The sequence below is a fragment of the Trichoderma reesei genome, assembly GCF_000167675.1.
Source record: "Trichoderma reesei QM6a unplaced genomic scaffold TRIREscaffold_4, whole genome shotgun sequence".
Classification (NCBI taxonomy): Eukaryota; Fungi; Ascomycota; class Sordariomycetes; order Hypocreales; family Hypocreaceae; genus Trichoderma; species Trichoderma reesei.
Window position 1 is genome coordinate 1,578,033 of NW_006711151.1, and position 13,553 is coordinate 1,591,585.

General features: G+C 55.0%; 5 protein-coding genes across 5 annotated transcripts; 3 read left to right on the plus strand and 2 right to left on the minus strand.

Annotated features, from left to right (window-relative positions):
* Positions 1–192: 192 nt before the first annotated feature.
* On the minus strand, positions 193–921 carry TRIREDRAFT_120836 (uncharacterized protein; the record flags this gene model as incomplete). The annotated part of the gene is made up of 3 exons (XM_006963437.1): positions 193–385; positions 455–693; positions 790–921. 3 exons carry the CDS (start codon positions 919–921, stop codon positions 241–243), a joined length of 516 nt encoding a protein of 171 aa, XP_006963499.1. The 3' UTR covers positions 193–240.
* Positions 922–3,963: 3,042 nt separating this feature from the next.
* Positions 3,964–4,941, plus strand: TRIREDRAFT_57234 (uncharacterized protein; the record flags this gene model as incomplete). Its single annotated transcript, XM_006963231.1, has 1 exon — positions 3,964–4,941. One exon carries the CDS (start codon positions 3,964–3,966, stop codon positions 4,939–4,941), a length of 978 nt encoding a protein of 325 aa, XP_006963293.1.
* A 3,300-nt stretch (positions 4,942–8,241) lies between these two features.
* On the plus strand, positions 8,242–10,118 carry TRIREDRAFT_120837 (uncharacterized protein). Its single transcript, XM_006963232.1, has 3 exons — positions 8,242–8,775; positions 8,886–9,054; positions 9,158–10,118. Exons 1-3 carry the CDS (start codon positions 8,481–8,483, stop codon positions 9,885–9,887), a joined length of 1,194 nt encoding a protein of 397 aa, XP_006963294.1. The 5' UTR covers positions 8,242–8,480; the 3' UTR covers positions 9,888–10,118.
* A 26-nt stretch (positions 10,119–10,144) lies between these two features.
* TRIREDRAFT_76136 (uncharacterized protein) lies at positions 10,145–11,798 on the minus strand. The gene has a single exon (XM_006963438.1). It carries the CDS (start codon positions 11,756–11,758, stop codon positions 10,205–10,207), a length of 1,554 nt encoding a protein of 517 aa, XP_006963500.1. The 5' UTR covers positions 11,759–11,798; the 3' UTR covers positions 10,145–10,204.
* Positions 11,799–12,583: 785 nt separating this feature from the next.
* TRIREDRAFT_57613 (uncharacterized protein) lies at positions 12,584–13,283 on the plus strand (the record flags this gene model as incomplete). The annotated part of the gene is made up of 2 exons (XM_006963233.1): positions 12,584–12,616; positions 12,726–13,283. 2 exons carry the CDS (start codon positions 12,584–12,586, stop codon positions 13,281–13,283), a joined length of 591 nt encoding a protein of 196 aa, XP_006963295.1.
* Positions 13,284–13,553: the final 270 nt, after the last annotated feature.

The following is a 13,553-nucleotide window of genomic DNA, read 5'->3' on the forward strand; positions in this document are numbered from 1 at the left end:
CAGTCCTTGAGGGTGGCTGCGGCAGCTGCAGTTGTGCCTTGGACGGTTCCTGGAGGTTGACCTAACCAACGTACTCTCTCTTCGTCATATTCAACGGATCGTTCGTAGTCGTTAGCAACAGAAATAGCAATCATGAGCCGGCTATACGCTGAATTGAGAACCCGAATCACACATCAAGAGGGCGGCTGTGGTGCAAATTTTGTTCTATAAATTGGATATGGATATACTGCAGCTCCGTGCCTACTCCTGCTTGCCGGCGGCAGCCAGCTTGGCCGCCTTCTTCTCCTCCGCCTTCAAATGCTGTTGCCTGTAGTGCTCCACGACGTGGTCCATGTTGACGAGGTGGCCGGCCTGGATGTTTCGCTGGGCGTGGGACTGGAACGCTCTGCGACGAGGTGGTTAGCTTAGACAAGAGAAAACAAGAAAAAAGCATCGTCGCAAGGTTTCGACATACTCGGGGTATGCGACGTCGACGAATCGGTGCTTGTTGGAGGCGTTCTCAAAGAGGTTTCGGTCGAAGCCGGCCTGCTCCATGGCCTTTGTGTGCAGCGAGTTGATGGCCTCCCAGTCCTCGGCCTTTGATCGGTACTTGGTGAGCAGGTTGGAGACGTTCCAGTTGTCCGTCTCCTGGGGGCGGAACTGGTAGACGAGGACGGTGCCGAGGAAGGTGGCGACGGCAATCACGGATCCTTTCTATAGCGCAACCTGGCAGTCAGCGTCTTGTTCTTGTCTTGTCTTGTCTTGTCCTCCGAAACACCATCGAAGCAGAACTGATTGGCGGATTCTAACCCCAAAGGACTCGTTGACGGGAGCAGCTGAGTGGTGGCCGTGGCCGTGACCGTGGGCGTCAGAGGCGTAGGTCCGGGACGTCCGCTGCAGCTGGCGGGCGGCGCAGACTGCCCGTGATCGTGCGGCGAACATTCTGGCGGCGCGGGTGGACGTCAATTGAAGGTGCAAAGCGGGCGCGATAAGGCTGAGGCTGAGCGTTGAGACTGGGCTTCGAGTTGAAGTCGTCGCCAGATGTGGGTTGCGGATGACATAATGCACGTGGGCCAATGACGAGGCTGCTGAGCAACTCCCCGCCATTTTGAGGGCAGCTCCCTGTTAGAAGCTCGGATATGGTCCTACATGCGTGATGCTATTCACTTTGATAGGAGCGGTAAGGTCTGCGGATTGACAAGAGCATTCAGCTTCATTCTTGGCCAATCCAATTACTACCTACCTGGGCTTTGATTCCTTCGTGGTGCTACGTACCTTATCCCCGTCTTTCAGCCAACCAGGTCACGACGAGAACGCCTCATTGAGACATTTTGCGGTTGCAACGAGGTATTGGCTGGTCTGTTTAGCCATGAACTGCTGTTGTTGGCTCTGCCATCAGTGACTTGCCTCATTGCTACAGCACCTATAAGCAGAGGATCAGATGCCGGTGAAGCTGCACTGCATCGTGACGGCATCAATGACAGCGCGGGAGAGGTGATTCCGTCCAACCGGCCGATCCAAGCTCCGCGACTGTGATAGTGTGACTGATGGCCGACGGCTGGTGGCGTCGAGCCGTCTGGCATGCTGCAGACCGGTTCGTCTAGATGCCCTTTGGCTATTGGGCCGTGATGAGGGAAGGATGTTGCCCAAGGATGCTGAGTTGCTACCTAATGTGGTCAGTTGGGTTGGAGTGTGCAGGTGCTTCGAGCTGGTGGGATCCAAGCTCGAGCCCTCAAGGCCTATCCAGGGGTGCCGAAACTATAGCCAGTCCGCAAAGAACAGGCATAGGGGCACTATCAGGAATGATTCCATGCTTTCCTTTTGAATGTTCAAAGTCGCACATGGGCGGACTTGGCCCTGATGATGATGGAGGCGCCATGATTGGGGGCCTTGCCAGCACATACCCGGCACCAACAGGCTCCGTATTCGCATCCTCCATAACAGGGACGGAGCACGGCTGAATCGACCAAAGCCACAGCTGCACATTCCAAGGAACACATGCCGAAACACTCAGGTTACGGTATACTACACGACTTTTCAAGTCATCTGGGCAATGTTTGGCAGAAGTTGGGCGTTTGTTGCTTGTACCTAGTATTTCCACGCACGCGGTACAGCAGCCCTGCAAACGGAAGGCGCCGTATCGTGCCTCAGGTATGCATCTTATCGAGCTTGAGGCAAAAGGGGGAAGGATGGCGAGATTCTGCCCTTGTCCACTTCCACCTCCCACCTACAGGCACATCTGCACGGGCTCAGACCAGCACGCATGCATCCCGCAGCCACCTGATGGAAAAAAAGAAATTCTGTCCTCCCCTTAGGCAATGCGACTTCGCAGGCCGGCATCCGTCATCACATCACACAGCCCGTCACCGCCCGCTCGGCAACAGCGGTAATCATACACATGGAACCTCCCCTTGACGACAGAGGCTGGCGGCGAACCAGAGAAAGCAGGGCCATCTCGGCCAAGGCCAAGGCAGCGCCATGTCACTACTACCGGCCGAAGCAGACGAGCGTCCAGAAGGAGCCGTCGTCTCCGCCATCCCGTGCAGGGCACATGCATATGATACGCACCAAGTGGTTGATCGGTGTGGGGGACGACGCACGACGAGGTCCACCTCGGTGAGAGCTGCTGACGACGCCATAGGCTGCTGCACAAGGCCTGCGTTGGGTTCATTTGCCTATTTGGCTGGCATCTCATGCAAGACGCCTGGCGCTGTGGTTCGTCGGTCGAGAGACTCCCGAGCTCTGGCTCGCTTGCCTCGAGAGACTGACTCCTGGCAAGGGGATGCTGTTATGCTCCTCCCATCCTGGCACCACGCGTCTGTCGTCCTACGATGCCGCTGATGATTGACCGACCCGGGCAGTCCACGGCAAACATTGCAGGGAGGTGAATCCCGATCTCATGGGCCAGGGTTCTGTCTCATGTCATGGTTACTCAGACCACACGCAAACCGTTGAGCAGCAAACCATGCTGTCGGGTTTGCTGGCGACAGCCTCCCTGGAGCGGAGTGACCCGCCCATCGCCTTCAGCCTTTTCTGTTTTGCTTTTTCTCAGCTTGCCTCTGGATCAACGCAGCTGTCGACTGATAGCTGCATATGCTACCCACAGCGGAACCGCACGGCACTGGCATCATCAACTGGGATAGAGACGCGGATACGGACAGGGACGCGAATGAGGCAGGAAGAGGGCCGTGGTATCGCATTTCTGCCTCCCCTTCCCCAGCCCGGACCTCTCTGCGCTATGATGGATGCCGCTGTCAGTGACTCTCGGATAGCTGCAACCGCGTAGCAGCTCCGGACGAGCAGCTCTGCTAATACGAGGGCTTCGGTAGGATGCCCATTGCCATGCAAAAGCGTGTCGTATCCTTGGACGACTGCACCTTGCCGGCTCGCCTTTGTCGGAAGCAGGCCAAGCTCTGTACCTGCGTTGGGTAACACACATTCGGGTCCTATCTCCAAGTTGATCAGTGGTGTGTCACATATATTCATGCCTTCTCCTGGAATGCAGATGTTGTGATGTGTGTGATCTACCTTGCCGAGTATAATACTCGGGCGTCATCCTGTGCTGTCTGGCGTCCTCGTTCGACATCGGACCAGACGTTCTCTGCCTATTGAGCGATCATCTGGCTTCGCAGAGTACGTAGTCTTCCCCCTTCTCGTTTGTTTCTCTTTCGGTGTTGTCCTAACGAGACTGGGCGGCAATAGAGTCACCAGAGTCGGCCGTGATCAACCGCCGCTGAGACGGGACGGGACGGCACGAGCCACTTTGTGCTCGTTGGGGCCCTGATACTGCAAGCCGTGAGGGAGTCGGGTCTCAATTCACGGTCCAGTTCTGTCCGTCCTGCGAGCATCGCCCTTATAAAACCCAGCATGGCGTCTCTCGCATTGCCTGCCAGTAATACTAGGGCTTCGTCGCCGATTCTTGCAGCAATCCCCGGTTCTCTCCGCACGTGGCTCGCTTTCCCTGTCGATGTTGATGCAAGTGAAATGGGCTCTTTTTGGGACGTCATCTGCCGATGCAACAAGTTTGACGAGGCTCAGAGTGCGGCCATGTGGGAGTTTTCCATCCTGGACAACTCAGTCCCGGTGGGGTATATGCTTCCTGAGCATGTCGCCGAGATGATATGGGAGGGCACGAGCTTCAACGTCTCCAGATCTGAGCGGAGGATACATCTAGACCCGGTTGTCCGGCCAGGCGACGATGTTGTCGAGATATGCCGGCGCGAGTTCATAGCCCTCTGCGAGAAAAATGTCGACAGGCTCAACGGCTGCTTCCGAAAGTGGCTCCTGAAAAGATCCGACTTCCACCCCATCCGTGGCCTCGACGAAAAGCTGGCTGGCCTGGTGATTGCTTCGCCGGCCAGGGGCATCTTTGGCATCGTCACCACTGGGGTCCACATGAACATGTTCACCGTGAGAAACGGCAGAATCCACGTGTGGGTGTCGAGGCGATCCCAGAATGTTACATATGCCGGGAAGCTCGATCAACTGGTTGCTGGAGCCATGGATCCAGGCGATAACATGGAGCCGTTGATGACGCTGAAACGCGAAGCCATGGAGGAAGCAGGTCTGGAAGTCGATGCCGCGTCGCACACGGTGACTTGGAATGGTGCCTATGTGGGCAAAGTCACTGCCGAGTCGCTGATATCGTTCTACGACCAGAAGGACCACATTGCCGGCAGCGAAGAGGGCCACGTTGAGCCCGGAATCCGGTACACTTTCGACTTGGAAGTTGGCCCCGACTTTGTGCCGCATCCCCAGGAGCCGGAGTCTATCGACGGCTTCGTGCTCAAGACGGTGGAGGAGGTGAAGAGGGATCTGAAGAATGCCGAGTGGAAGCCAAATTGCGGCCTCGTCATGCTGGACTTTTTGCTCCGAAAGGGCGAGATCAAGGAGGGCGACGACGAGAATTTCGGGCTGCTGCGACGCGGTCTCGCCAGAAAGCTCCCCTTTCAGAACCTGTGAAGCTGGACTTTTTCCATGATGGAGCCGGGCGGATGAAATTTGTGTGATGGCCTTGTGTGATGGCCCAGAGCTGGGCTCGGGCAGCGTGTAATGAGGATCGAGATGTACGTTGAGTCGATTGTTCGGGTTATTTGGTTTTCGCGATCGGGTTGTTTTCTGTTTCGGTAGAGATCCTCGGGTCGAATGCGCAAGCTGTTGGTCTTTGTTTTGCTAGCAATGAAGCTTTCTTGGCCTTCCAGTAGCCAGTGCCTCCTTTTCCTTCTGTTGTCTCGAGTGTTGGTGATGGCGATACACAGGTCTGTTTCGATGGCCGTGTAATGTGTTTTTCCTTCTTCTTGTTTCTTTCTTTTCTCTCTCTCGTATCCCATGCTACGCAGGTGGATGGCAAGATGAATGTGCCGCGGCACGAAAAATTGGTAATCTGTCTTACAAGAAGTCTTTACGGCGTACAGGGTAAGTTTGTAGTAATCTCGGAACGGCAACTTGGACAAGGGCAAGGTTTAACGATGGGCAGCTCGTCGATACGGCTGGTTTGAACAAGTCTTAAGTATTAACATTCCCGGGGATATCTTTTTGCAGTAGTTTCAGGCTGAATTCACGCAAGGATGTGCAGGGTTGAAGATAGTATAGACACTCGGGATATTTTGTTTGCTACTTGAGCTTTGACTGGGCCTGTCGATGGGATGTGATGCGGCGCTGCGTCTGACTCGTATATTCGTCCCGTTCTGCTTTATTTGGTGCAGTCACACGGTAATAATACTATCGGAGAACGGAGAAAGAGAGAGAGAGAGAGGGAGATGTTTGATTTTCTTATCGTAAATTACTGCGTTTGCTGGTGGTGGTCCAAGTGTGTTCTCTGAGACTTCACTAGACGCAAGGCATAATGCAAATGGTATCATATGCATGCGCTCTGTCTGGTGTCATAGCACAAGATGTGTCTTTGACAGCTCCATTCTTGCATCTATCCAGTGACTGTGACGACAGCTAGGTAGACTAACCATTCGTCTATCCTTAGGTAGATTTTTAAGGAATAAGATAGAGTAGGCTACAACCGATCTCATCTTGGCGCAGGATGAAGAAGAAGCGGGAAGCGGGACAGATGGACAAGACAGGCAGTAGTTCGGGGCTTTTTTTTTTTTCGCATCCTTTCGTCCCGTGGCGACTCAGCTCTTGTAAACAGGGGTGGGGGGGGAAGGGGTGTGTCTTGAGGAAGAGGAGATACATAGTCACTGGGCGTTGGTAGTATCCAGAGCTGAGGTGTGTTTCGCCGTGTTTCTTGGGGGACCTTGGGGACGATCTACTTTGTTACGACTTGATTTGCATGAGAATTTGGGTTGGTTTTTGCATGAGCCAGTAGGTATGTAGGTATGTCAGTATGTATGTATGTATGTATGTATGTATGTATGTAGGTACTCGTATATGTAGGTAGGTTGCGGTTTGGGCATCTGGTTGGGCTGATATCCTGGAGGAGACGTGCATGTTTGCGCTCACCAGAAGATTGTCTGTGTGTGAAAGAGAGAGAGAGAGAGATCGAGAGAGAGAGAGATCGAGAGAGAGAGAGATCGAGAGAGAGAGAGATCGAGAGAGAGAGAGAGAGAGATCGAGAGGCAGCCAAAAGGAAGATGGAGAAGATTTCAAGTTGACGGAACAAACATGTTGGACTGAATCTGGATCAATCTCCGTGCCTTTTGCGTCTCACAAGAGCAATGAGGCTTATTACAGACAGAACCCTCGATCAGGGGTCTCGGAACGAAAAAGGATCTCAAGAAGATGTGACACAAGCACGACTACAAATTTGTACTGTAGTAGTACCAGCACATAAAGTACCCGCACCCGTTGTCTCTGCTGCGGCCAAATTAAGAAACAAGATGCGCCTTGTTTTCTCCGAACGCCGTCACCTTGTTATCTCTCCTCTGTCAGGTCTCTTGTTCGGATAGATTTACTAGTATTACTACTACTAGTCGCAGCACTTGTTATGCAAGGGAGGCAGACGGACGAGGGGCTGCGTGGCGCGGCTGCAGGAGTAGTAGCACAGCTTTTTTTTTTTTCTCTCTCGACAGCCGCAGCTTTGTGATGGCTTTGACAGGGGGTGGTGGGAGGTAGTATTAGTGGCCTGCTGTGTGTCGGCCGGAGGGGGGGGAGCTGAAGCTGATGTTGATCGGTTGCCTCTTTTTTTCTTGGCTTTTTTATTTTTGGAGGTTCTTTTGTTTCTGTTGGCTTTTCCTCATGTGAGGGAGAGAAGACAGGAGACAGCAAGGTGGATGAGCTGAAGAAGAGCTGAGCAAGAGTGTCTTATTGTAAGGTGGTTAGATATACATAGTATGTCAGTTGTTATAAGTGAAAGTGAGGAGACGATTCCCGATCCTTGTCAGTAGTACTAGTAGAGCCTCGTTTGTATGGAGGAGTAGTCAGTTGAGAACTTGGACTATGGCCATGACTATTGCTCTGCATATCTATTACTACCTAGATCGTTGATAGTCTAGCCGTCCATCACGGATCCCTCCATCTCATGCAATGCACCCCGTCGGAACAGATCATTCTGGGGGTTAATTCATCAAGGCTCGCAACGCCATGTGATTGATTGATGGCTTCTCCTCCCCCTCCCCTCACTCTCTCTCTGTCTCCTCCTCCTCCTCTTCCTCCTCCGATCCAGCTCATCTAACCGCGGGATCCACCACCACAAATCAGAGCCGCTGCAGGGGTGGTTTTGCCGTCCGCCTGGGGGCTGAACGATTCGGTTACTGCCTAGCTTTCGATAGATGATGGGCAGCCCGCTTTTTTCTTTTTAAGCATAGTTTCTGTATTTATTTGTTTTTGTCTCTTTCTTTGCTTTTTTGGGTATTTATCGTATACGATAGGCAGGTACCTATTCTGTCCGGTTTCGTGGCTGCGGGTGGCTCGCGGGCTAATGCGTGTTGGATGGAGAATTGGCGAGGCTTGGACAAGTAGGAGGAGCATATGCAAGCCACTTTTTCTGGGGTGTGCTCTTTGTACGAGGGAGCGAGCAGTATGTACGAGCCGTATGTAGCTGGGGAAGATATCGTCCTCTTCCTCTGTGTTGTTCTCTGGGGGTTGGGAGGGGTGTTGGGTGTAAGTGTATCGTCGGGGTTCTGAGTGAGTGAGTGAGTGAGTGAGTGAGGCGGTTGTGCCTGTTGGCAGAGCCGCATGTGGGCGGGAGAGGCGGTGGGAGCGACGGTCCTCTTCTTCTCGGTCTTTTTGACTCGACCTCGCCATCTCTTCTTCTTCTTCTTTTCTTTTCTTCTACTGTCCTCTGTTTAGGAGAATCGTCAGGGTAGAGCGTCTTGCTTGCTCTTGACTGGCGTTTCCCCCCTTTCCCTCTCTTGTGCTGTCGACAAGATCTCCGTACTAGTTCAGCTGAACCGTTGCTCTCTTCCTCTCTTGTCCATCCCTATATACTGTATACGTTTCGAACATATACCAGAAAACATAGGAAAGAAAACTCTGTACCATCATTGTCTGTCTTTATATCTCCAAATCACTTATACAAACACCACCATCCCATCACAACCACCGCACCAATGCATCACAAACCAACAACAAGCCTCTTCCTCCTCCTCCTCGGCGCCGCTGCTGCCAGAGCCGACAACAGCAACAAGCCAACCCCCAGATCCGGCCCCGACGAATCATGGGCATCGCCGGCAAAAGAGACCGTCGCCATCACGGGCCATGCATTCGAACAGCAGCTCGCCCAGGGCTGGTCCCCGCGGCCGACGGAGGCGCCCAAGCCGCTGATGGGACGCATGATGGTGCCGCGGGCAGATGACTTTACCCTGGGACCGCAGACGTGCGGCTTCATTCCGGGATCTGCTGGGAGTGAGTTGCTTCTCCTCCTTTCCCTTATTTCGTTGTCTTGCCTTTGCCTTGGGTTTGATAAATGGAAGATGTGGAGTTGGAAAAGGGGGGCTGACTTTTCCCATCAACAGGGTCGCTCACTTGTGTAAATTCCGCCCACACATGCGCCGTTATCCAGGACTATGTCGGCTGCTGCGAAATTAACGGCGAATGTAACCAAATCCAAACGACGTGCATAGACTACAACGCCTCCCTGGACGGCGCCTGCGACCTTCCCTCCAACTACCACACACTCTGCTGGTAAGCCTTCATCATCCCATCATCATCTTCCCTTTCCCCTTCCGCTCCTTTCAAACCCTCGAGAGGTTCTTTCAGCTAACACTGACAAATTTTCCTTCACCAGTGACACATCTTCTCTCCCCAACTGCTACACATGGGTCATCTCTACATCCGCCTCAAGCGATGACGCAGTCGGTTTGCACACCATCCTCGCCTGTTCCCCGCGAGTAGGCCGAGGAACTCTCTTGACTGTCGACCCAGGCTGGTCCTCGACGCACAAGTTCGACCCCACGACCACAAGGTCCTCGAAGTCATCATCCACGACGTCGACGACTTCGACCCATACAGCTTCGCACAAGAGCAGCAGCACGCCTGTCGCCGCCATCGCGGGGGGAGTCGTCGGAGGCGTAGCCGCGCTCGGGCTCGTCGGCCTGGCGGCATTCCTCTTCATCCGTCGTCGACATAGACCACAGGATGCTCCTCCCAACGCAACCCTAGGCGGAAACCCTCCTCAAGACCAGACCCCTCCTGCCCCTGGCGGAGGCGGAGCTGTGTATCCCGCGGGCGTGCCGGCTGCATATGCCCCCGTGCAGATGCAGCAGCAGGGTTATGACGCGCAGCACATGAACCAGTATGGACAGCAGGGCGGCGTCTATCCGCAGCAATACCAGGGGCAGTATCCGCCACACCACCAGCAGCAGTATACTTATCCTGCGGGGGTGAATGGTTCAGCGCCGGGCGTGTTCAAGCAGGGTGATTTGTCGCCGCAGCAGCAGCATTCGCCGCATCCGACGGAGTTGGCGGCCACGGCTGCTGTTGGGGCGGAGACGAACAGGGCGGAGCTGTCCAACTAGAGGGAGATGTAGAACTGCGATATTAGGGTCGAGGACTGTTGGATATGATGTTTGTATCATGATATTGGTTGGAGCTATGTAGGTCAATGTCAGTCTTGTTCGGTAGAGCTCTTGGGTAAACAGCTTGAGATGGAGTCATGAAAGGGTATGGAACATAACGAGGGGCGCCTTTGTTTGTTCTCAAGGCGCAGGGTATATAATTGATGTATTAACATTGAGAATGTACGATCAGTCCAGAAAAGACGACGAGTAAAGGCACAATGACCCGTTGACGCTTTCGATGGGGTATTCCAACAACTTGACTTGCGACCGTAGCTCTACTCCTTTGTCGCCCTATCCCAAAACTGCGGCCAGTTGACGACCGTGTTGGTCGTGCGGGCCTCCTCAGCGGCAAAGACCATTGCGTGGCTGCGAATGACCTCTTCCACGGTGCACCCGACAAACTCGTTCTGTGCCTTTTCCGCCTCCCATCCATGGTTCTTGACGCGGTCGCAGGCCAGAACAAACTGCCTCGTCAGGCCCAAGTCGCCACCGCCATGCCCCTTGTGTTCGACATGAGGAGTGTATACCGTCTGCTTCTTGGTGTTGAAGTCCTCCACGACAATCTTTTCCGAGTCCGTGTAAATCTCGCCGTGCTCGCCGTAAAAGTAGGAGAAGCGGTAGCACTGCTTCTTGGTCTGGGCCACCATCTGAATCGTCACCCGCTTGGCGGGCTTGACAGACTCGGGCCAGGTAATCGTGACGAACTGGTCGTCGCACACGTCATTGTCTGCCTCAAAGACGCATCGTCCGAACCAGTTGCGCGAGCTGACTTGGTCCCTCGGGGTAGACTCATCATAGTCTTCCTCTAGAGCCTTGGTGACGGCAGCACTGCGCTCGTCCAGGGTCTTGTAGTCTTCAATGTCGTGCACGACGGTGGTCAGGGGCCAGTCCGTGTTGCCAGTCCCGACTCCCTCGCAATTGGCGCTCAGATATACATTCTTGGCGGAATACTTGCAGCCCGAGTCGCCCAGGGGACACGTCATGCAGTTGGTGGCCGATCCAGCGGCAGCAGGCTTGCGGCTCTTCTTGAAGAACTGCAGGCCGCCAGAGGACGAGACATACTCGGGCAGATGGGGCTCGCCTTGGCCCGCCTTTTCCGGCGAGCAGAGCAGCCACAGGATGAGGTCGACGTCGTGGCAGCACTTGGTCAGCAGCGACGGGCCCGACGTCTTTGAGTTTCTCCAGTTGCCTCGCACGTACGAGTGCGTAAAGTGCCACCATCCCACGGGCTCTGTGTGGACGACGCTGTTGATGTCGCCAATGACCTTGTCCTCGACGAGCAGCTTCCTCAACATCATGTTGTGAGGGCTGTAGCGCAGGACGTGGCCAATGGAGAAGATGCTGGATTTGAGCAGGGGCTTGAGGGACTTGTATATGTCGAGGCAGTCTTCCAGGGATGGCGCAAGAGGCTTCTCACACATGATGTGAAGGCCCAGCGGTGCCAGTCCGACAACGACTTCTCGGTGCATCTGATCCTGGACACAGACAAAGGCGCCATCGACTCCTTTGGGGACATTGCTCTCGCCGTTGGCAACCCGCTGGCGCCGCTTCTGCTCGTAGTCGACAAAGTCACGCCAGTCTTTGAATATCTGGCCTTCTGCAGGGTTGTTGGTGCCCCAGATGTGCTGCTTTCCCAGCGTCTCCCGTCGATACGTGTCGGGATCAGCCACGGCTGCCACGACGCCGTTGCTGGCGATGTCGATGCCCCTGGCGTAGCCGATTCCTCGGGCTCCGGCGCCGATGATGATGAAGCGAGGAGGGTCCTCGGACATTTCAGGCCGCGGGAGCGGCTTCACATGGGGGTCGTTGGAGACCTTGAGCGAGGCCATGGCAATGACGGACCTGAAGCTGCTTGGGAGTCTTGTTGATATCGGCCGAAGGAGGCTGAACTGCCGTCGATGGATGCAGAACCCGAAGTATATGAAAGCTCCGTATTGGTATAAATAGTGGCCATCAGCCGTTTAGCCAGGGACGCCATCAATGAGCTCTAGCAAGAGGCTTTATCCAATCAGCTTCAGCTGATTCAAAGCATCGCAAGCATTGGACAGACAATGTTGCAACGTTCCAGTGCTGGAACCGCTAGCGATGAGGGGGAGGAGCATCATGGCGCAGCTTATCGAGGCCTTGCTTGTATGGATGGGGAAAGACTTGAGGGGGGAGAGAAGAGGCCCGGATTGAGGGGAAGCGGAGAGAGGAGAGCCTTGGATGACTGGTGGAGGGCAGCCACAGCGCCACATGGCTGCGAGTACAGGGGGCTACAAGGGCCCTGGATCGCTGATTGCTGGGCCCACCGGTCGCTAAAGCTGCAGGATAGGGCGCTGCAGGGCCTGAAGAGGGGCCTGAAGGGGCCTGACGCTGCAGGCAGTGGAGGATACCTGTACCAGACCCAATAGCTCGAGTTTTCTGATGGCTTCCTCTCGGATCGACAACACACGATTGGAACTTGAAGAAGAGCTGCCCGTCGCCAATGCTGGGGATCCATTGCTTGGGCAAAGACTATTATCACTCTCCCTGTTTCTCTCTCTTTTCCATCTCTTTGTCCAATTTCCCCGCCGTTCAGGCTCAAACTCAAGCTTGGGAATCAACGCCTGCTGTGTGGTTACATCCGATCGTCGAGCATGCCGGTATCCGAGTCTACCAGCCAGGCCGCGGCCATGGATGACGCCCTAGTTTGGATCGATTGTGAGGTGAGAGAGCATGATAGAATGTCGACGGTTGGCACACTTGGTTGTCCATCTGGAAGCCCAACCCTCTACTGATCTGCGTGCTTACCGCGGTGATGCCGTTGACGTGCAGATGACCGGCCTGAACCCAGACACGGAGGAGATTCTGGAAATCTACTGCATCCTGACGACGGCCGACCTCGACATCGTCGACCCCGAGGGCTTCCATGCCGTCATCCACTGGCCCAAGTCGCGGCTGGACCAGATGGACGACTGGTGCACCAACACGCACGGCAAGTCGGGCCTGACGGCGGCCGTCATCGCCTCGGACACGACGCCCACGCAGGCGGCAGACGCTCTGCACCGCTACATCACGCGCTTCGTGCCCAGGCCGCGCACGGCGCTGCTGGCGGGCAACAGCGTGCACGCGGACCGAGCGTTCTTGCGAAAGGAGCCGTTCGCAAAGGTCGTGGAGCATCTGCACTACCGCATCCTGGACGTCAGCTCCATCAAGGAGGCTGCCCGGCGGTGGAGCCGGCCAGAGGTGCTGTCGAGGGCGCCGGCCAAGATGGGGCGCCACAAGGCCAGGGACGACATTCTGGAGAGCATCGAGGAGGCGAGGTACTACCGGGACGTGATTTTCAGGGCAGCCTCATTGTCGTCAGCGGCCTCTGGGGACAGTGGTTCGTGACGATGCTGTCTGTACCTACTTGCTCCGTACGATACTCCATATAAAGAGTAGCAAAACCTGCTCCATGTCAAGGCTCCCCGTTCGCCGTCGCTGTTCTCCGTTACCGCAGAGACCCAACCACAGCCAGAACCACAAAGAAAAAAGCACCCGATTGCGCCTGTTTGATGTCATTGTTGGTCGACAGCTCGGCTTCTCGTTGGACAAGGCGAGCTCCGTCGGCATTGGGAGGGTCGTGCTGGCACTGTAGCATGGCACTGTACTTGTGACCCT

Excerpts from the sequence above, each read along its gene's own strand:
- TRIREDRAFT_76136 (XM_006963438.1), bottom strand. The coding sequence starts at position 11,758 with ATGGCCTCGCTCAAGGTCTCCAACGACCCCCATGTGAAGCCGCTCCCG.
- TRIREDRAFT_120837 (XM_006963232.1), top strand. The coding sequence starts at position 8,481 with ATGCATCACAAACCAACAACAAGCCTCTTCCTCCTCCTCCTCGGCGCC. Across the intron at positions 8,776-8,885 it reads CATTCCGGGATCTGCTGGGA|GGTCGCTCACTTGTGTAAAT; the intron begins GTGAGTTGCTTC and ends TCCCATCAACAG. Across the intron at positions 9,055-9,157 it reads AACTACCACACACTCTGCTG|TGACACATCTTCTCTCCCCA; the intron begins GTAAGCCTTCAT and ends TTCCTTCACCAG.